Here is a 22,465-nt window from a genome sequence, read left to right on the forward strand (position 1 = left end):
TCCAAGTTATTAAGAAAATTTGAAAAATGCCTTTTTGCTCTTATACTTTTAAGATTCCCCCATGCTCTTGCTTACCTGACATCACATATTTTTTGCACTAATCATTTGAAAGTCTTGCTTCAGGAAAATGAATTTTAGCCTACCCTGTCCTAATTATAGCAAATACCAAAGCACTGATGTTCAAACAATGAGAGCCGACAAACGTGAATTTAATTTCTCCTGAGGGTGAGAGTGGAGGGGGTCTTTCTCACTCCTGACACCCAGTTCGAGAGGTCCTGAGCCTTTCCAGGACTGGGGGTTAGACAAGGTGGGTGTGATTCTGGGCTGGAGCAGCAGTGAAAGAAGACGGCACCACAGAGTTTGTTGAAGTGGAGCTTCTGTGCCAGAGCTTCTGGGCGCTTTTCTTGGAAATCAACAATGGAGGTATAGGAAACAAAGTCAATTCTGTAAATAGTAACTGAGAGGCAGCGACCTGTAAAGAGCTCAGGTAGGCACTGCAAGAGGTCAGAAAGAGTAAACACCAATAAGAAAAAAAACTATTGTTAATTATTCTTAGGAATATTGTATTAAAGGGCAACTAATGAAGATGTGGCTGAGTCTTGTGGGTCACTGAGAAAAGTTCTTAGAGTTCTTGTTACTAAAAAAGAATTTCCATCATATTATATGTGAAAGAAGTACCTTGATGCATTGCTGATAGTATATATTACAATGAACTGATTATTGTCAAATGTTCATTTGTCCTGCAGAGTTAACAATTATTACTATAAGTCACATTACTTCCCTGGAACTGTTCAACTCACAGAAAGAATAAATAATGTTGTTTACTTATATATATATATATATATATATATACACACACACACATACACACACACTCATATATAAACACACACTCATATATATATATACACTCAAATAATATATCTATGCCTCTCTCAAACATGATGTCCAACTTTTCAATTAATTTAATAATGGAAAGCTCAGAAGGAAATAAAGAACACTTAAAACTCAAAACTTACAATTGTGTAACTAAGAAAACTTTTTTGACATCATCTGTTAGTAACAGCCCTTGAATTAAACTCCTGTATAAAAATGTCTGTATAAAAAATGTTCAGAACAAACATCTACTTTTCATTTCTCCTCTCACTCCTCAACTCAGTAGATTTTATTTATGCATTAGCCTACCTTTGTGGCCATTAGAACTATCTTGCTTCAGCAGTTAATTAACACAAGTACCATAATTTAATACAGTTAATGCTACTTGATGCCCTTTAATGTGCCTTCTATTAGTGATATTATTGTAGTATTACCCTGTAAATTAAAATGAGATCAAGACTAAGAGAGCGGCTCTTTAATTAAGGTACTGGCACACTGCACTCGTCTATTATTCACTAGGGAAAATCCCCCTGATTTACTGAAGCAGGACATCCATAAGTTAGAATCAGTTCATGAAGATTATTAGGTTATTGAACAATGTAAGTACAGCGGAGTTGCTGAGATTGCCAAAAGCCGCGTTTCCTCTTTTTCCTCCATTATGTTAATAAATACATAATGAGAGGAAGTAAATGGGGGCAAAATAAATATGTGACAGAGGAATAAAATTTTTACAATGAGATTATAGTTTTTGCCAACATTAAAATAGATGTGAATAGATGTATCACATGCCAAAAAATATAAATGCTGCATTAGTCAACTGACAATAAAATTATCATTTTTATACCAAACAATACTAGCCAACAAAAAACATAAAGGCTGTGTACACACATGTACAAAGAAGCAGTGAATTGGAATTCATAGCCAGTGAATTTAGACAAAGATTTTTCAAGTATTTTTGTTTCATAGCTTAATATTTCCAAGTAAAAAAAGACCTGTATTCTCTGTCCACTATTCTATGGGAATTTATGTCCTCTCTCCATTCCACTTTCCCAAAATAACTTATGTCAATTCCCACGTTATGGTGAGACAGGGGTGGGAGTGGGAGTGACAATTAGAAAACATCATTATCATTATCAGATATAGACATGTAAAGGCATGTTGAAATATAGCAATAATTTTCCAGTGGAATGGGGTGAGGATCTCAGTTATATCTTGGAAAGTTTGTATTTATGGTATTCCTGACATGAAATCTTTAGAACTTTCTTTCAGAGGTCATAAATTAATATTCAACCCTGCTATGAATGATTAACTATATATGAAAAAGACAACCTAGCCTGTTGCGCCTACTGAAATGTTTAAGAGTAATTTTATCAGCATTGATGCTGAGAGGCCCACGAACCAGGCAATAGCTCAACATTTCCCTTCAGTGTCTCCAGTATGAGCAGATCTTCCTTATATAACTTACAAGCTGGAGACACGCCCGAGCCATCAGGCCTTGCTTCTTTAGTCCCTCCCCTAAGACTAAAAATACCCAGGCCATCTGGCGCCTCCTGCACTGCATGCCAGCATCAATTTGCCCTGAGGAATTTGGACTGAGTTTGGAGGTGACAGAGCGGGGCCTTATGGAAGGGGCTCACCTCTATTGGACCTTTCTCCCTTGCCCAGCTGCTTCCTCAGCAGCTTACAGTTGACTGCAAACAGGAAAAGACAGTGGAGGTGAGTCCCAGGGAAAGGAGGAGGGCTCCTCCAAACTTCTAGGACCACTGAAATGCAGGCGGAGGACACTACCAGGATAAGGGACAAAAGAAAAGTGGTCAATCTGGTGAGATTCTACATTTCTAACATCCCACACTTAAGAGATGGCATGTCTGACCCCAATGGAGAATGCATAAAAATCCTTTTAGCTTTAAAGTATATTTTACACTTTCTTTTAATTAATCAGAGAGAAAAAAACAAACATCTAAAAACAAAAATAAGACGCAATAATGGTTATTTCCCATCCAAAAGGCTTCAGAAAACTGCCTTCATTACAAATGAAAGTATTTAGGGAAGTCACACCTAGGGATTTTGGCTCAGATTGGGGAGTTCTTGAACTGTAAGGTATGGGAAACTGACCTAGATGAGTCTATTTAACAATGCAGATCACACTAAAATTCAAGTTCAAATCTCAGCTTATTAATTCTGACATTTATTCTAGTAGAGGAACTGAATATTTGTTACTTCACTGTGTATACTATTGTTAATGTCAATATTAATTATTTTCTTATGTCATATGTCCCCAAGAATGAGATACTTGAAACTGATAATCTTCTGCTGAAGTGTTCATAATTATAATGGCTGCATTTTATTCTAAATAGCAAATTCATGTGTAAGGTAACAGATCCATGTTGCCTTCTCTTGGTTCCCTGATATACCCTGGAACCCATGAGCTCAGTATTGTACTTGTCCATATTTCTCCCCAAAACATTATTTCGCTTTAAAGATATTTTCATGACACATCACCACGATCTTGGTTGAAAACTTTTTAAGAAGGCTCCAAACCTAAAGACTCCTGACTTTTTCATAAGAAACAAGGACCTAGAATAAGGCTGAGAGTAGTAGATGGCTACCCGTTTCTGCCACTTTCCCAAAGCTAAGATTCTGAAATCTTTGCCAGCATACTGAGGTCAGAGCCACCACCCCATTCTGCGTGCCCACCATGGCCATTATCTAAACAGCAGTGACCTCTTCTTTCTCCAAGCACACAAGTACAAGAGCACTACCCTCAAAAAAGGCTAAGGCAACTCTGAAAGGCTGGGACTCTTGACTCCTCTCTGTCTGGTTTCTGAAGACTGGTCTGCCCTGAGGGATACTGGGTATCACTAAATTGAACAAATCCTGCCTTAAACGTCCAAGTTTTATAATTACTTGGTTAAATCTACATGACTTATGCACTGTTTATACTCATTTCTTCATACATTCTTATTTAAAGCTATCTTGGCATTTTGAGATGATTATTGCTTTGCTTTGCAGTCTCCTTTTCTTCTCCATTTTGCTGTCTACCATTCTGAGTTTAACTCTTCCCACCCATTTCCACAAGCTTCAGCTCCTATCAGTTGATTATTTTGATAGCATACCATAATTAATAATGTGTTTATGTATCCCGAGCTTGGTGGTCCCAGTTCTCATTATTCAAGTTTTCCACTTAAACTTTTTAAAATTTGTTGGAAACTTTTTCAATTGTGCCAATGGGATATTGTCAAAACCAAAGATATCCCTGAGTATGTCCATTAATATGTTTAAATTTTAGTGTCTGGTCCATCTGCAATTCACCTACAAAATGAAGGGAGCCCAACTAAAGTCCATATTTTAAATGGTAGTATATAGTGTTAAGATAATAACATTAAAAAAAAAAAACCATGAAAAATCAAGCTTGCCCCTTTTTTGGCAAATGCATTCTCTTTCCCAGATGCTTTTGGTTCTGAATCAATACATTTAAAGACATGAAACTTTAATTTCTGGAAATTTTTTGTGGAATATAACAAAGCATAAGCAGAGAGTTGTACCATGCTGAAATCCTTTCTTTACTTGGGTCCACAGTAGGCTAGTGAGTGAGATTGAGGAAACAAAGAAAATCACCTGTCTCTAAATTTCCCTTGCATTCAAAAACAAAGGAAGATGTATTTCTTGTTTTTCATAGAGGAACCAGCTCTGCTCCCTGCTGGTTTCACTGCCTTAAAAACTTAAAATGCCTTCTATCTCCTGACCTAGGGAGTTCCTTTCTCTGGAATGAGAGGCTTTTTTTTTTTTTCTTTTTTCTTTTGTTTAAGTTCTAAGGAATCCTGCCAGGTTCAGTGACAGCAAGTCTGCGGGTACAGATTATTGCTGAGTAAGAAGGGTCTCAAATGCCTTCAGAACCTACCTCTAGGCTGGTGTTTCTGAGAAAATGTTTCAGTAGAAATTGACAAATGTCACTGGACAACTGTTGGACAAACACACTGACATTTTCTTGGGACCCAGCTATACCCATTCAAGTCAGACAGGATGTTCTCTTACCTTCCATGTACCTTTACATCTGAGATTGCATAAAAGTAGCGTGCCAAGTGTTGTTCATCTACAAATATTTCCCCGGTGGCTGGTCTCAAAAGCCTTATCCTCAGGTCTGTGATTGTAAAGAAATCTCTGAGTTTCTTGGTGGTATCCAGCTGTCCGTAGAGGGAAGCCATATTGCGTAGCCGAGGCCCAGCAAAAAACGCAAACCTATCTTTGATTTCAAAGTGGATTATTTTGCTATTTGTCATATACCCTGTGGAGTACTCTTCTGTGCAAATGATTTCTAAGACAGTATGCTGTGATAAATCCTTCACGGATTTAGGATCCATGTGGAAAGCATCTAGGCAGTCTGTGGCATAATATTGATAGGGCTGCCACGTTCGTCCGTAATCAAGAGATTTCTCCAGGATCATTTGGTCGGGACGCCCAGATTCAAAGGTAATGACTATGTTGTCTGTAAGCTCAATGGTTTTACTCCAAGACAGAGTGATGTTAACCTGGAGAGGCTTGGGATACTCCTTCCACGTAGCAGACTGCCAAAATGTGGAGGGGTGTCTTCCTTCAAAATCAAACATCAGCTCAGGGGGATGTGCCAGCTCAGGGGTACTTGCGTCACACTCATTATTGCACATGTAGGGGTTTCCCTAAGGAAGAAGAAAAAAACAGGATGCATCAAAACACTGCTTTGACATGTCTTGCCATTTTGCTGTTGCTGGGTAATAGACTAGGAAGGATTAAAAAGAAATAAAAACCTGTTTGCAGTAATCATTTTATTTGCCCTAACTGGCTTCTCCTCTTTAATAGCTTTAAAAAAAAAAGGAAATAAATAAAAAGCAATGTGGTAATTTTCTTGTCTTGTTTCCTTCCATGGTCCTTAAGAAATGAAAACAGTTTATTTATGCCATATGTGTTAGGCCCATAATGTGGTCACAGAAATACAAAGACACTGAGCAACTGTCTAGCAGCTCAATACCTCTGTTTCCTATTAGAAAGATGTTCTAGAAAGGCAGGGGAAATTCCTCCCTGCCTCAAGGACGTTCCTCAAGAGCACATTTCTTTAAAAAGTCATTTTTCAAGCAGAGCTTTAGAATTAGCAATGGACTATAGATACCTGCGTACAGTTTAGGAGACAATAGCCCCATATGATGTTCAGCTTCTCCTCACTGTTCTCAAATCCATCATATTTAACTGGGTCCCTATTTCATAAAGTCTGCTTTTAACGCATTTACTTTGTTCACCACAAATCATTAAAATGTGGTACACTACAGGCTCTGGGGCTTGGTCCAAACATCTGCCATCCTATTAGCTAGAGATGAGGAGATTGTTCAGGAAAGACTTGGGGGAGGAGGGAGTGTGCTCTAAGTTGTCAGGACAGGAAAATCTCCTACTCAATTAGAAGGATGTTGCAAAGAGCCAGAGCCACTTGATGTGTCACTCTGTGCCTGGCCCACACCCATGGATGTTAGCCATCATTATTATATTCTCCCTCCCACAAAGGCTACTTCCTCCACAACCACTCAAAAAAGCAGCTGGAAATAAATCTTGTTATCGTCATATGTTATAGCACCATGTATGTGACACTAAATAGTTGTTTTCAGCTTTCATCAGTAGACTGAATGGCAAATGAGTGGTTCCCAGATTTTCATTTATTTTGTTTTTAAGAAAATAAATGGTATCATTTGAGTCAACCACTCAGGTATTTCCTTCCTATCCTGGACCAGGTAATCATGAAAATAGATGGGTACAAGAATTGATCCTCTGACTTTGTCCTTGGGTTTTCTCTTAAAATTACAATTAGAATTTTTTCCCTTGTTTTATGAACTGAGAGCTTTTCATCATCCCTGCAGGATTCAGGGATTCAAATAGTGAATTTACACTTTGGACATTGATACTCAGTCACCGGCTGACTGCTATGAAATGTAAGATGAACACTGGAACATTGCTTTGGATTCCCTAGAGGCAACTGTCTCCTGCCTAGTCAGTGAATATTCTCACTCAGTCTTCCCCATTAATGCAACTGAATCCTAAAGCTGGCAACAGGTTTGCGGGGCTCAAGTATAATTGAGATAGGGTAGGAGAAAGGAGAGAAGGTACATTATTTGAGGAATAGAACTGTTTTAAAAATACATTCAAGGCATCAGTGATAATGGAAATATTTCTGTACTTCTCTCTCCAAATTTCCATTCTGTATTCTTGATCATGCATCTGTATCACTATTTATAGTATCCTCTTCAAAACAAGCCAAAGGGGGGGGGGGAAGAAGTGTCTCTTCTAGGTGGAATAAATCACCAAATTTACTATTATTTAAACTTTCTTAAGCATAGTAGCAAGTCAAATACAAAGCTCTGCTTAGTAGCATAGGCCTTTTACGGAGGGCTATAAATTTTGTGGAATCTGTCAGGATTTATAAATTCTAAATATATGTAAATATGTATGACTACTTTATTGGAAGGGGACAGATTTATACAAATCACACCTTCCTTTAAAATTTACTGAAAAAATATGATCACTTCCAAATCTGTCCACAAGTAGCCATCTGCACAATCATTAGCTTGGATGCTACCACCTTCTTCCTGACAAAAGCAGCTCTGTGTGAGGTGAGGGACATCCACATCCAGAGAATCAGCTCAGCAGGAGACACCAAAGTGACGTGTTGGACATTTGTACTAAGTGGTGGTGAAGGATAGCATTTGTGTGCCATTAGCAGGGGTGCACTGAGCTTCTCACTTGGAGACAGGGTGCTAGGATGAGAGGAGGAGGCACATTAGGCTGATTCTGGGAATAGATCAATACTAACAAATCTTTGTTTTTGAAAATAAGTTTGAAGAAAATTTATCTAAATGGCCTTCATTGCTACATTCAATAAAGGGCACTGATAATAACCATCATTTATTTAGCACTTAGTATGTGCCAGACTCTTTACATGCATTATGTCAGGTAATCTTTACAACAGTCATGTGTGATAGGTGTTACCATCCCTAACATACAGAAGAGGAAATCAAGGCATAGAGAAGAGTTAAATAACTTGTCCAAGATCACATAGTAAAGTGAACAAGAGGCAGAGCCAGAATCTGCTCCTGTATCCCCTTTTCCAGCCTGCTCAACTCCCAAGTCTGTGTAGTTCTTTATGAGGCAACCCAGGCTTAGAAACTGGGTTGACTGGTAGAAGGGAAGAGTCGAAGATCAGATGAGTTTGGGAAGCACAGCACAAGATCTCCTCACCTTGTAGAGCCCTTACCATGTGTCTGAGATGCCTGCAGGTTAAGAATCTTGCCTAGCTTCATTTAATACCTAGTTTCTCAAACTTATTTGACCATGAAGCCCAGTTTGGGTTTAGTAGCCCCTATTTATTTCCCACAAAAGTAATGTCCTGAAGAGCAGACTTTGGGATGCTCTGCGTTACTCTTAAAATTGGGAACAGTACCACCCAAAATTTAAGCTTTTTAATGAAGATACGGCCACATAAAGCATTCAGTCTCTGCTTTTGCTCCAGAGATACCCTTCCACTAAGGCTGAGCAGAACAGCCCACAGAGGATAAATGTTTATATTTACATCTCATTGTCAGCCTTCTAAATACATGCTAGGACAAGGAGAAATTTCCACAGCTTTGCACAGATCTGGTGTTTACGGTGCCTGAAAAGTGAGAGACAAGTTTCATGCATTCAGCAATTGTTTATTGCGGGCCTCCTATATTAATATATTTGAGGCACTTGTCTTAGCTCTAGAGGTAAAGCAGCAAACAAATCCAGGTCCTTGCTTGTGGTGGAGTTTCTATCATAGTTGGTGGAGATGCAATAAACAAACAAGTATACAGTGTTTTATGTCACATGGTAAAGATTGCAATGGAAAAAAACAATGCCAGTTAAAGGGGGAAATTGTGTTGTGGATTTTATATTAGGAGGTCAGAAAAGATCTCTCCAATAATGTGACATTTGAACATGTTAAAAACAATTCCCAATTTATGCTGCAGATGATCAGGGGAGGTTGATCAGAATGACAGTTTTGTCCTTCATCTGACTCTACTGTTAGTGATAATTTCAGCAGCATAACAATTTATTGAAATCGCTGGTTAAACAAATAATTTCAAATGAGAATCTACACCAAATGACTGTAGATACTAAAAAAAAAAAATCAATTGAACACTTCTTATTTCATAGCAATGATGCTCTTTTAGGAGATTAATGATTTGATGATCATTAGCATAACTCACTGAGAGACAATGACATTGAAAGAAAATTAGAAGGGAAAAAAAATTCTTTGTGATCTCTTCACAAGAAATCCCACATTTTAGATGAGAGAGAAAGAAAAAAAAAGAAGAAACCTTAAGAAGCAGAAAATCTTACCATTCCCAACAGAGAAAGCTGGAGGATAGATTATCTGCTAAAATATTTAGTGTAAATATTTCACATGGGTGTGATCTGTATGTAATACTGTTGCTACAGAGAATTATCAATATGAAAACAATTGCTGCTAAAGCAATCAGATTAAATTTTCAACTACTTCAATCCTATCATAATCCTCTTTAATACCAATCAACAATGAATTTATATAAGAAAAGGCAACTTTCCCCTACTTGTGAAAACAAAGAGCACTTCTTGCTGCTAAATCTAACAGACTCAGGCATTAGCAAGTGTAAGTAATTATTTTGTGGCCAGCAGGCAGCCTTAAATAGATCTTAATTTAAGTCCCACAAGCGACAGATCCTTAGCTGATTGTCTATGGACAAAGCTGAAAATATTTATGACTGTGCTAATAATATTTACACCATTAAGAGATGCCTAAATAATTAAACAGATATTGCTACTAAATACTTTTATAGCATTTAGAAAAAGAAGACTGTGATGTGTAATTTCATTTTTTAAAAAACTTAATATTTTACCTCTGGGGAATTCAAGTTAGTTATTAATAAGCAATGTGTAACCAAAACGGAATGTTGTTATTCTTCCTTGACATGCTTTCAGAGGTTAGAGAGATAAATAAAATTTAAGATGTGATTTTATTGTTCCTATTGATAGAGTTCTGGCAAGTGATGCTTTAAAGTATAGAACATTCTTTCACTTAAATTTGCTAGGCTCTTCAGAACTAAAAAAAAAAGAAAAAAGTCCTACATAGGCAGTAGCAATGTAATATTTGTGGTTGTTATTACTTTGACTTTGTCCTTCCAAGTTTTACCTATCGGCAAAGAAAGACAGTTGGAAATGAAGGGAATGCTCATGGGAGATTTGCTGCTGAACCGTAAGTTACATGCCAAGCACGCATGCACTTACAAGTGATTGTGAGAAGCATTTGTGTTAACACTTAAACCGATTGTAAAAGGCAGTGAGACAGAACTGCCTCACATCTGTCTGCATCTGGCTCATTTTTGCTTGTTCTATTGGTAAGTGACAGTTAAAAACAGAGGCAAAGGGAGCAGAAGCAGCATTCTGGAATAGCACTTGTGACCTGTTCCTGCTGTGACTCTGAAATAGACAATGTTAGCCTTTGCCGAAGTGAGGCCTTTAAAAGGGTACAGAAATTGGTAGCAGAGCTTCCTGCCATCCCTCAGAACGATGAACCATGAACATCATGCTTTAACTGGTAAACTGCGACATCACCTTGGGCAGAGATGTCCAAGCAGGACAGTTTCTGGGAAGCTGGTGATTGGCCTCTTTACATGAGAGGTGTAATTGTGGCGGGAGTCACCCCTACTCCCTGTCCCCTCTCCGGCCTTCCCAGCCACTCCTCCTTGCCCCAAGTTCTCCTGCTGCTGGATTTGTGCTTAACCAGAACCCATCTGACGACACTCAGAGTCCACTCTGTGCCTGGGAACTGATGGTCATATTTTATAGTGTTGTCACTGGCATTGGGGAGAAGCAGAGTGAAGTCAGCAACAGTTCACAATTTGGAAATCTTTTCCAAAAATCTGAAAGATACATATCAGCACCACAAATACTGACAGGCCCTTATGACCACAGCTATGGGGACAGACACTACACATCCTCAGACTGGAAAGGCCCACAGGGCAGCATGTTTCCAAGTGCCCATTGGTCCTTAGGCTATGAAAAACAGCTATCTCAACAAATGGCAGTGCAGTCTCTTTGTGTAACCTGTCCTGTTAATTGGCATATTGGGTTCCTATGCTGGGTATCCTTACGGTAACGATATATCCTGAGTATATAGGGGACTGTTCCAACTGTAGATATTCTGAAACTGTTGTCACCAAAGTACCCATGTATTTATCAGAATATGAGTCCCCAAATTTAGTTTGGAAAAATGGCCACCATGGAAATAATAGAGGATAAAGAGTTTTGTTTTTGTAACTCTGGAGCTAAAAAAAGAATGTTTTTTCTAATGGAAACCCTTGCTCATCACTGAGATTCCTCCCTGGCATACACACAAGCTTAAGGCCTGATTGAAGGTGGTGCTTGTTTCAATCTGCTCCTGACAATCTAACACCTTGTGGACTTTTTTGCTCAGGAACAAAGACAGAAGGGTTTAACCTTTCTGCAACAAGAATACTAGGAGCCATATCACAGATTATGGGCCATAATAGACACCTGTACAAATCCCTGCAGAGGATTACCATTAGGATTTCTGAACTGGTGAAGGCTGCAGAGGTCAAGAAGACCAAATTTCTTAGAAGGAGCCAAATATATTCTCAAATAACAAGCCGCAGAAATGGTTCCTATATAGCAATCTAAATCATAACCTTCCATGTGTTGGAGAAGAAATAAATACTAATGGAATTGAGTGGGGCTGAGAGTGAGCTCCTACAGAAAAAAAAAATCATACTAAGGTGACACTGTTGTAAGTGATAGGGAAATTGGTTTTTAAAAATAATTTTCTTAAAAAATGTTTGGCACAGTATTTTGTCTTATAGGTCCTCATGAAATAGACTGAAACACAGATATGAAATGTCAGTAAAGTTGAATGGGCTGTCAGAATTTTAAGCTAGAGCAATTTGAGAAAAAGAAGGGGTGGGGTAAAAAAATATCAGAGAGGTGACGATGCTCTGTATCCTGCTTCTATCATGCATCGTGAGAGTTAGTTGGTGCATTTTAAATCCTGAAAGCTCTGACCCAATGCTCAAGAACAAGAAGTCCTCTCTTCCTCTTACATAAGAAAACAAGTCCAAGAGCAGTTCATTTTCTGAAAGACACCGTCTTTACGAGAATATGGCAAGACCAAAAGCATCTTCTGCTGAAGTGATCGCTTAATCATGAGAGGCAATGAAGCAAACTTCTTTATGTTACACATTCAAATGCGATTGGCTTCTGGGTGGGCCTCCCTGATTTCTTATACTTCTTATTTCCTTCAAACTCCTCTTTTCCAATTTCATTACATATTTATCGGCTACCTATTATGTTGGAAAACATTTTGAAGAATGCAAAAAGAATACAACAAAATGTTTGCCAATTAGTAGCAGAGATTAGATGTGTACAAGCAACAATCATATTTCTCATATGGGTTACTTGTGCTCTTAGAGAAAATACGGTATATCCTTGAGAGTCGCCAATTAACACAGTAACTTCCTGGAATGTCCATTTCACCCCTTGTTACCTAACTAAAAGTATTTTCATATTAAAAACAACATATTTTGTGGATTAATGCAAAAAGACTTTGCAAACAATTTTAAGGAATAAAAAAGATATTCTTGCTTGTGGCAGGCTGATTTGGGGTCTGTGTTACCACACTGAACAAGTGTATGAGAGGGAGGAGTCTGGGTGGCTTGGCAATGCTTTATTCCATTTCACCACCCTCACTGCACATGATACATCATCTCAACCACCCTCGAATGGTAGCAGCAAAACTAGTCTAATAAAGACTGAGAACTGTGAATTTAACCATCCGGGCATCAAATTGCTAGCCTGAAAATATTTGCTGTGCTCCACCCCAATGGCAACCTGAGTGGTGTTCTCCATGTACAGGATAGCATCTGGAACACTTAATGCTTTTTTTGGAATGTGGTTTATTCTCATGGTCATAGAACCCTGTATGCATCACCGTCATAGGAGTTTAATTACAATATTGATTTCTATGCCCCACCCTCAGAAGTTCTGATTTTCTGGCTCTGGAGATGGGCACAGGAATTGGTGTTTTTTTTAAACAGAACTCCCAAGCTAGCCATTAGGGAATCACCTGGTTATTAAGAACACTTTTATTTTGATGGCTTTTCTGAAAAAGGAGCACCCTTTGGTGATCTCTGGCTTCCAAAAATATTTTTTAGGATCTGGAGAAATTCTACATCTATAATCCTAACACTCACTCTTCATTCATTCATTCATTCATCTACTAAATAAATAGTGATTGGATGCCCGTATATATCAGACACTGTGCTGTGAATTGGGTCTGCTGTGGTGAATAAAACAAACATGGTCTCTGTCTCAACCAAGCTTACAGTTTAGACGGAGACCGTTACTAAGTAAGTAAGCAAACAAATAATTACATAATTTCAAATGAAATAAAAGCTGTGAGGGGCTATAACAATAGTTCTGTGACAGATAATACAAGTGAGGAGACTTTAATTAGGTGGTATGGGAGCAGCTTTTTCAGGAGGTAGCATTAAATTGGAGACCTGAGAAGCAAGAAGGAATAAACTTGGTATGAGAGCCTGGAAGGGAGACCATTCTAGGCAAACGGAAGAACAAATGCCAGGGCCCTAAACTGGGATAGAACTTGGAGCGTCATATGAACTGGCACAGTGACTGTTACTGGAGTATCACAAGCAGGCGAGCGGAGAAGATGAGGCTGGAAAAGTAGGCAGGAAGGAGGGCATGCATAAGACCAAAGGCCAGATAAGGGTTTGTATATAATCGTAAGGGAAACAATGGGTTTTCAGGGGAGGCCTACCACAATCTAATTTACATTTTGAGTGTTCTCTCTGGCTTCCGTGTTAATAATGGATTATAAAGGGGTGGGGATTGAGGCAGGGTAATCAGTAGCTTGCTGCTGTGACTGAGAGGTGATGGTGGCTTCATCTAGGGTGGAAGGAATGGAAATGGATGGAAGTGGAAATGTTCAAGGTATGTACTGGAAAGTCTGTGTAGTATTTATGACACATTAGTTATGGGGGACAGGAAATGATAAAAAGCAATTCTTAGGTTCCTGGCATGATGAGGTAGGTATTCCATGGGACTTTTTTTTTGCTGAGCTTTGAGAGAAAATGTTTGGGGTTGTAGGGAAAGCGAAAGTTCAAGATTGGGCACATTAAATTTGCTATTCTTGTGAGGCATATGACAGAGCTAAGCTTACATAGGGTTTACAGTGTGCTGGGCACTGTTCTAAATGTGTTACACATATTAACACATTTACTTGTATAACAATACTATGAGATTGATACTACTATTTGCCTTGCTTTACAGATAAAGAAATGGAAGCACAAAGAGTTTAAATAACTGGCCCCAAATCACATAGCTAGTAAGTTTCAAAGTCGGGATACAAATTCAGGCAAACCATCAACAGAATCACTGTCCTTAACCACCACACTACGCAGCCTCTTTATGCACAGGGATTATTAGATAAATATAAGTCTGGATCTCAGAGGAGGGTTGGGCTGGAGATTATAAAATTATGAGATACTAGCTTATAGAGGGTATTTGAAACTGACAATGGATGAGAATATCTGGGGAGATAGTGTAGGGATAAAAGATCAGAGACCTCGGATTTTGTGCCATGATAACTCATCCAGGTACTCAGAACACGTTCACTTACTAGGCCCAAGAATTCATTTACCACTGCCTTGCAAACCAGCTGTGAAACTGGTATGTATCTCATTTACAAAGAGTATATTTAAATGGGAGGATTCTAGGTCATAGAGGGGTTAAAATAAGGAAAAGTGTTAATTCTTAATAGCGAAGTATCTTTTAATTTGGTTTTGGGAGAAGATAAGCTGTCTGGTAGACCACTCCTGCATGACAAGAAAGAATATAGTGCCTGCCATGGGGACTTTTGGGGAAGAAAGGTAAACTATATTCAAAAGTTATATCAAATTTTGCACTAGTAGATTCAGGGTGGGGAGAGAATGAGCAGATGTCATTGAAAAGAATTATGAAAGAACACATGTTATCAGTGAAAGTTCAATTATAATACAGGTAAGTAAATGGAAGGATGATACCAGGAAAAGGTCAATGTAAGGGACTGATATAAGGATGAATCCATCATATTCTTTAGTTGTCCTCATCTTGTTTCACTATTTCTTGTACTTCTCTACCATCTGTTCCTTTTCACTTTCCTTTGCCTGTTTGCTTGAATCCTTAAAGTCGAAATTCACCCATCTTTCGGTCTCTTCTCTTCTAACTCTACATGAAGTCCCTTGCTGAGTTCAGTCACATTTATAGTTTCAATTACTATTCATACTTTGATGGCTCTAAAATTCTGTCTTCAGATCTGATTTCCTATGTGAACTTCAAACCCATTTATTTAACTACTTATTAAACATCACCTAGATGACCCACAAGAATCTCAAACTCAACACGTTGAAAAGTTATTTTGTCACATTTATCTTCTCTTTCCTTCATAAATAATTAAGTTATAAAGCTATTAGCTGGGACCAAACAAGGTAGGGATCAATTGGTGATATCCCTGTCAAAGATTCACAATCTGAATCTAATCATGTGGGAACATACCAGAAACCCAAATTGAGAGACAGTCTACAAAATAACTGCCTTGTAATTTCCGAATGTGTCAAGATCACCAAAGCCAAGAAAATATTGAAGAAAATTTCCTGAATGATGGAGACCAATGAGACCTGACAACTAAGGCCACCTGAACTAGGCCCTTTTGCTATAAAACACATTATTAGGAAAGCTGGTGAAACTTAAATGGGTTCTGAGGACTAGATGGTAGTAAAATAGCTATCTTTATTTCCTGGCTTTAATGGTTGAATTGTATTATGTAGGAAAATATCCTTATTTGTAGGATGCATATACTAAAGTGCTAGTGGGTTATGGGACATCAGGTGGAAAACTCATTATCAAATGGTTCAGGAAAAAAAAGTTGATTGTATTGTACTTAAGACTTTTCTAAAAGTTTTAGATAATAGATAACATTTAAAAAAACACTAAAAGTCCCTATGTTAATTTTAAAAAGTGGATTTGTCATCATCCCTCTACCAGGCAGCAATATATTGCAGTGGTATGTAAACTTTAAGATGAAAAAGAAACACCTGGTAAGTCCAGTCCCACCCATCTGGAATTTTGTTTCAGTAGATTGGGTTGGACCCTGGAACTGCATTTATTAATAAGTACCTTAGAAGATTCTGATGCAGGTAGCTCTGGACCACACTTTGAGAAAAACAGGTGTATTTTTTGTTAAGAAGCAAGGCTCTGGGATCAGTTTGAATTCCACCTCTACTACTTGGCTATTGTGTTATTTTGGGCAAGCTATTTCACTTTTTGAGCTTTGATTTCTTCTTCTTTAAAATCAATATACTAATATGTACTTTATTATGTTAATTTGAGATAAAATTACATAAGGCATGTTAAGTACTTAGCATCTCCTTGTGGCAGGCAGTAAGTCCTAAATAATTTGTGGTTAGCATGAAACATGTTCCTTCTCCTGAATTCCTTGATTCTGAGGCTGATACCCAATTCTTCTTAGTTTTCCAAATAGAATACCTGGGAGCCATCTTATATTCTTCCTTCTTCCTCAACTCCTATATCCATTCTGTCCCCATCCAATTCCTACAGAGGCAATTCATTACCACATCCATTCCTACTCAGCTGCTTTTTCAGTTTTCTTACACTTTTCTGCTGAATTACGGCAATAGCCTCTTAAATTATCTCTTTTCATGTAGTACTACCTTCTTACAATCTACTCTCTATATGGTTGCCAAAGTGACCTTTCTAAAATGTATATCAGACTGTGTCATGCCCCCTCTTTCAACTCTTCATGGATTCCAATTACTTTCTGGAGTACAATTACAATTCCTTTGTATACCCCATAAAATCCCTCAATATCTGGCTCCTGAGAATCTCTAAACATACTTGTATTTCAATTTTTACTCACTCTTGTTCAGACCTCATAAGTCAGTTATATCAGTCCCCAACTGTATATATATGCCCCACAGAGTGGACCATATGCATTATCCTATGACTCATCATATTAAACCTTAATTGTTCATTTTTATGTCCCCTCCACTAGGGTTCTATGAGAAGAATTAGTAGATAGTACTTGTGCAGCAAAATTTTCTGGTCCAAAAGAAGGAAAGCAGATAGGTAGTCAGGAAGGCAGGCAGCAAGAGAGGGAGGAAGGAAGGAAGGAAGGAAAGAAGACAAAAAGAAAGGAAGGAAGGATGAGGAGAGAATAAATTAGATATGTTTGAAAGTATGAGATTATGTGGAAGGGGTTTTCTCATAGGCTCATTTTTGGGAACAAAAGAGACAACCAAGCTTAAAATACTAACCAGTCCCTTAATTTGTAGATGGAATTCATATGATGTAATATGCTGTTTTAAAAAGAAAAGTCCAAATCCAAGTGCAAATTCAAGTGTGTGTGATTGATACAGTTACTGGGACTGTGGGTGAGGTTGGAGGACAAATACAAACGGCATGAGCTGCAATTATGTCCCAGTCCTTTCCTGGTGTTCATCTTATCATCCTTTTTCTACATCCATCACAGCAGTACTTCTAGTGGCTTTGGAACTGATCATCTCTTTTCTTCATCCCCTCTTGCCTTACTTATCTAACCCTTCTGAGTTTACAGGATGAGCTGAAAACCAAAAATTTGATTTGTTCTGAGAAATTATGAAGAATTAAAATATAAAAATTGACAAAAGAAGCTGCAAATGGGGTGTTTGTGGTTTTATAATTCCCAGGCATGGACGTACCTCATTGGTGCAAATCCTTGAAAACTGTATGATGGGTAAGGTAGAAATGCATTGAGAAGGAGGAAGAAACCAAATTCTGTTGGATAAGGGGTAAGGAGTCTTCATTATTTGCGCCACTGCTCCGCTCTGGAGTATCTGAGTCTCTTAATTTACAGAGATACTGGAAATTCTACTTGGGTCCAGAGGTTGATTCATTGTGAAGCTAATGAAGCTCTGCTTCACGGCCAATCAATTCCACAGGCTGCTTCCAAGGTCCTGTATCAAACTTTGGGTTTGTAGTCTTGTACTTCTTTTTCTGAAAGAGGATCCTCAGAACTGTGTAGACTCCAGGTGTGTAATATTTGGTCTTGCCACTGTCTGGGCATAGGTAGTCTATTTCTGGCTCATTGCATTAAAGTTCTCTTTCTTTCTTCTTTGAAGGTGATTTCCTTCTGTTTTCCCCCATTAAAAGGCTTTATTTTCAGCTCTTCCAAATTTGAAATATATTTTCTCTAAATCCTATTTTCAAAATTCATACCTGATATATAAATATATGTGTGTATATATATATGTATATAATTATTATATATATATTTATAATTATATATATATAATTAAAATGTCAATGTATTTTTATTCAGATCAACAGAAACATAATTCTGTTGGTGTATGACCAACAATAAATATAATGTTCACTTATTTGTAAGACTGAGGTTGCTTTTAGTCTACTGCAGGCACCATTATGAACTAAGTCAATTAAATAAATATTAAGCAGCTATCAACTGCTAAGCATAATGTTAGATCTTATAGAGTAGTTCATGGTAAGGTTGATTCTTTTATATCAGCTACAGTGTAGTAGTAAAGATAAAACTGAAACAGATTAATCATTTTGAAAATAAGAAAATGTATCATAGTGGGCTACTTTGGGTAGTTTATATAGGAAATGAAATAACATTTAATTATATGCTAATTTGCAGACAATATGTGCAAAATATTTTATTAAAGAGAGGCATAAAAATTATAAAGTCACCATGAAAGACATCTTAGAGGAGGTGGGGTCTTAGTATTGAAAAACATCTTAAGTAAAGAAGAAGATATATTCTTTTTCTGAGTGGAGAAAGGATCAATGGTCATTGAACACCTTTTGTTCTTATGAATTGAGAGACAGAGACGGCTTTGTATTGGTCATCTCATTTAATCCTCACAATTCCTTCTGACAAAGGCATTATACTGATTTTACAGATGAAGAAATTGAGATTCAAAGATCTCATTCAAAGAATGGAGACTACTCAAGAGAAGTGGTCTATCTATAAAGATGAGGGAGAACATAGTGTTTGGAAGACAGGGGATGGGCTGTGAGTAGCAGGAGAAAAGTTTAAATATACAGTATAAAGTTGATTTTCAGGAGCATTTAAAGCTGGGTAGAAGTGTTTGGGTTTGATTAAGTGGAGAACAAAAAGCCACTAGTGGCTTTTACTGCAGATGTCTCTAGACACTATTATCCTTCTTCATTAGTTTTCCAGATCACTTTCTAGAAAAAACAAAGGTTCAAGTCAAGGTCAGTATTTGGAATCATCTCAATTAAGTAATAAAGAAGAATCAAAAAGCAAGAGTCAATCAGAATTTTAGGAGTGAGCAAGCAAGTAATCCCAGACCTAATTCATTTTTGTATCAGTACAGTTCCTGGCACACAATAAATAGTCAATAAATGACAAACAAACAAATGAATATAAAGTACATTGTTTATTTAATTAGCTTTTCTGGTTTAAAAAATATGTAGACTCAAAAATTGAAGAAGAAATTATGTGTTTTCCAGTTCAACTCTCCATATGCTGCATGAAACACTCCTGGTATACGACATAGAAAAGCAAGATCTTTGACTTCTCATTTTATTTAGAGAGAGGCTATCTAAATCTCAAATATCATTTCATACTCTTCTTACAAATTAAGAGATCTCATTGTGGGGCCAGAAAGAGTCTAGAGCTGGCATAGAGCCTGGTGACCCTATTCCACTGATGTCTAAGAGCAAGCATCTGGGACAGGGACTGCAATATCTTTAGAAATAGTGGAATGTCATGATAAATGTAGTGCAGATATAATGAAAGGGGAATAGGCTGAAGGTCAGGAAGGCAGCTAGGAGGCAATGCTGATAATTTAGGTATGAAAGCCAAGTGGTTGGACTAAAGTGGACTAAAGATTCAGCAGGAATTTGATTGATTGTAAGCAGAAGACAAAGTAAAGAAAGAATCAAACATGACATTAACATTCAATATTTGGAAAACAGTGAAAACACATTTGTATATTGCCACATCCCAGCAGTTTCATTTGCAGAAACATGCGTTTGATATGTAAGTAATTGAAAATCAAGAAAATGCAGAATGCACAGCAAAATATTTTAAAGTCCTCTAACCTCATTCCTCTCGAAATATAACACATGAATAACTGATATCCCTCAAATTTTTCCTCCTTACTCCAAGTTTCCATTAACTCCATTCTAAACTCAGAGGCACAAGCTCTCTTATCTCCCTTGGTTTCATCCCCTTCCTTTCTTTATTTACTTTGAATCATTGCCTGTATCAGTGTAAATTCTGCTTGTTTCTCTGGTTTCTTCAAATCCTCTTCTTACCCATTACTCTAGTTTATAAACCCAAGACCCTAGAGGACAAAACCGAACCCTTCAGAACCCAGTGCAAGAGGCTGTGGCCAGTGCAAGAAGCTATTCCTAAGGAGTTAAGTGAGCACAACAATCTTTTCACCATGAAGCTAGAGCTGGGAATTGCAACTCACAGAATGAACCAGGGTTTGCTACCCTCCCCAAAGTAATCACAAGAGAGTAGAAGGCCAAGTACACATGGCAAGTGGAAAGGACTTGAATGGAAATGGGAACACGGCTAAGTGTTAGAAGCCAGACAGAAACTAGTAAGAATAGGAGCAGGTTGGAAATAAATTAAAATAATCCTTCACAGATTGTGCCGAACATGTTTAAGGTACTCTTAATTGGGTACTAGTGGTGCACATGGGTGTTGGCACTAGAAAAAGATGGAGTCATCATTTTCAAGCCTGGGCAACTGGAACAAATTCTATCAAGGAGTATCAGTCTCTCATGTATTGATCAAAAACAAAGAACTCCCAAGGTCTGCATCCCAATCCTGTCTTTTACAGGGTGGCATCCTAACCCTATGTGAATTTTTTATGCCTCAGTTTTCTCATCTAGACAACTGGGATAATAATAGTATGCATTTCATAACACTTTTTTGAAGATTAAGTGAGCTAATATGTAAAAAAGAACTTAGCACAGTGCCTGGCACATACTAAGACCTTGATAAAGTAAGACCTTGATAAATGTCAGCTATCGTCATCATCATCATCATCATTATTCTTGTCTATGACCTTTCCAATTTGAGATCTCATGAAGGCCTCTTTTTCAGGTCCTATGTGCCAGCACACAGTATTTCAAAGTGGGCTAATAAAATGGAGGTGTGAAAGTCAATCTCATCATTGAAAAGGTCAATCTCTTGGGGGATCCAAAAGCAAAACACCATTTCTATTGTTAATGGTACAACTGTCAAAGGTGCGAAACAGCTCTTTGTGGACAAATATGAAATCCACTGCTGGCTTTTGTTGTACACTTCCATACATATCTATATGGCTATGGCCAAAACACAGTCCTCCTACTCTACCAGCCAATTCTGAATACAGTGTAATTAAAACCCAGGTGGAAGGAGATCAAATCTGAGACTCAGTCCAAGCTCTTGCATTTCTTAGCAGCTTCACCTTGGAGAAATCATCCAGCATTTCTGAGCCTCTGTTTGCTTGGAATACAATGGAGATTATATCTCACTTCCAGGTCTTCATTTCATTAAAGTAGCTAATAAAACAAACAAACAAACAAACAAACAACCTCACTTAACACAGAAACTGAAATACAGTTGGCAATACAGTTTCATTTTCTTCCATTTTCCCTCTCTCCTCCTTTTAGCAGATTAAACCTCTGTTGTCCAACATGGTAGCCATGGGCCACATGTGGTTATTAAGTACTTAAAAGTGATTAGTATGAAATGAGATGTGCTACAAGTATAAAATACATACAGAATTTCAAAGACAGTATAAAAAGAAAAGCTTGTAAAAATCTCATAATTAATTTTATATTGATACATGTTGAAATGACAATATTTATGTTGAAATGACAATATTTTGGATATATTAGCTTAAATAAAATATATTACTAAATATAATTTTACCTGTTTCTTTTTACCCTTGTAAAATTTTAATATTACTTATATGTGTGCATTATACTTCTTTTGGACAGTGCTGGTTTAAACAGTCAACCTGATGTTATTTAGGAAACAATTAGCAGTGAGAGCTCATAGTGGTCCCTTTCACGTCTCATGGCCTAGATTGAAGTGACATTTGCCATCTGTGCCAATAGGTCCTTGATGTCCTTGATATGTTTGTTTGGGGAAGGAGTACAGAAAAGAGGATAAGCTCACCCCCCACCCCGTAAACATAAACAAAACAAAATCAAAGGACAAAAATGTGTGAATAAGGAAGGCATGGCAAGGATGGCCTGACCAGTTGTTGAAAACAAAGCCTAAGATGAGAAGCAGTCATAAGGAGTCTTTGAAGAATTTCCTGGGTCTCCTGTTTTCACAGCTTGGAATGCCAAAGGGAGATCATACAAAAGGACTGATAAAATCTTCAAAGAAAGAACATGTTCTGGTTTGCTAATGCTGCTGTTATGCAAAATACAAGAAATGGATTGGCTTTTATAA

General features: G+C 37.6%; 1 protein-coding gene across 8 annotated transcripts in view; it reads right to left on the bottom strand.

Moving 5' to 3' along the window:
* NTNG1 (netrin G1) overlaps positions 1 to 22,465 on the bottom strand; it is a 377,727-nt gene that overhangs the window by 143,807 nt on the left and 211,455 nt on the right. For all 8 annotated transcript variants that reach the window (XM_037826502.1, XM_037826498.1, XM_037826501.1 and 5 more), the window contains exon 3: positions 4,912 to 5,552. In XM_037826502.1, coding sequence (XP_037682430.1) covers positions 4,912 to 5,552 — 641 coding nt within the window. The remainder of the gene's footprint in view (positions 1 to 4,911; positions 5,553 to 22,465) is intronic.

This window comes from Choloepus didactylus, chromosome 2, assembly GCF_015220235.1.
Source record: "Choloepus didactylus isolate mChoDid1 chromosome 2, mChoDid1.pri, whole genome shotgun sequence".
Classification (NCBI taxonomy): Eukaryota; Metazoa; Chordata; class Mammalia; order Pilosa; family Megalonychidae; genus Choloepus; species Choloepus didactylus.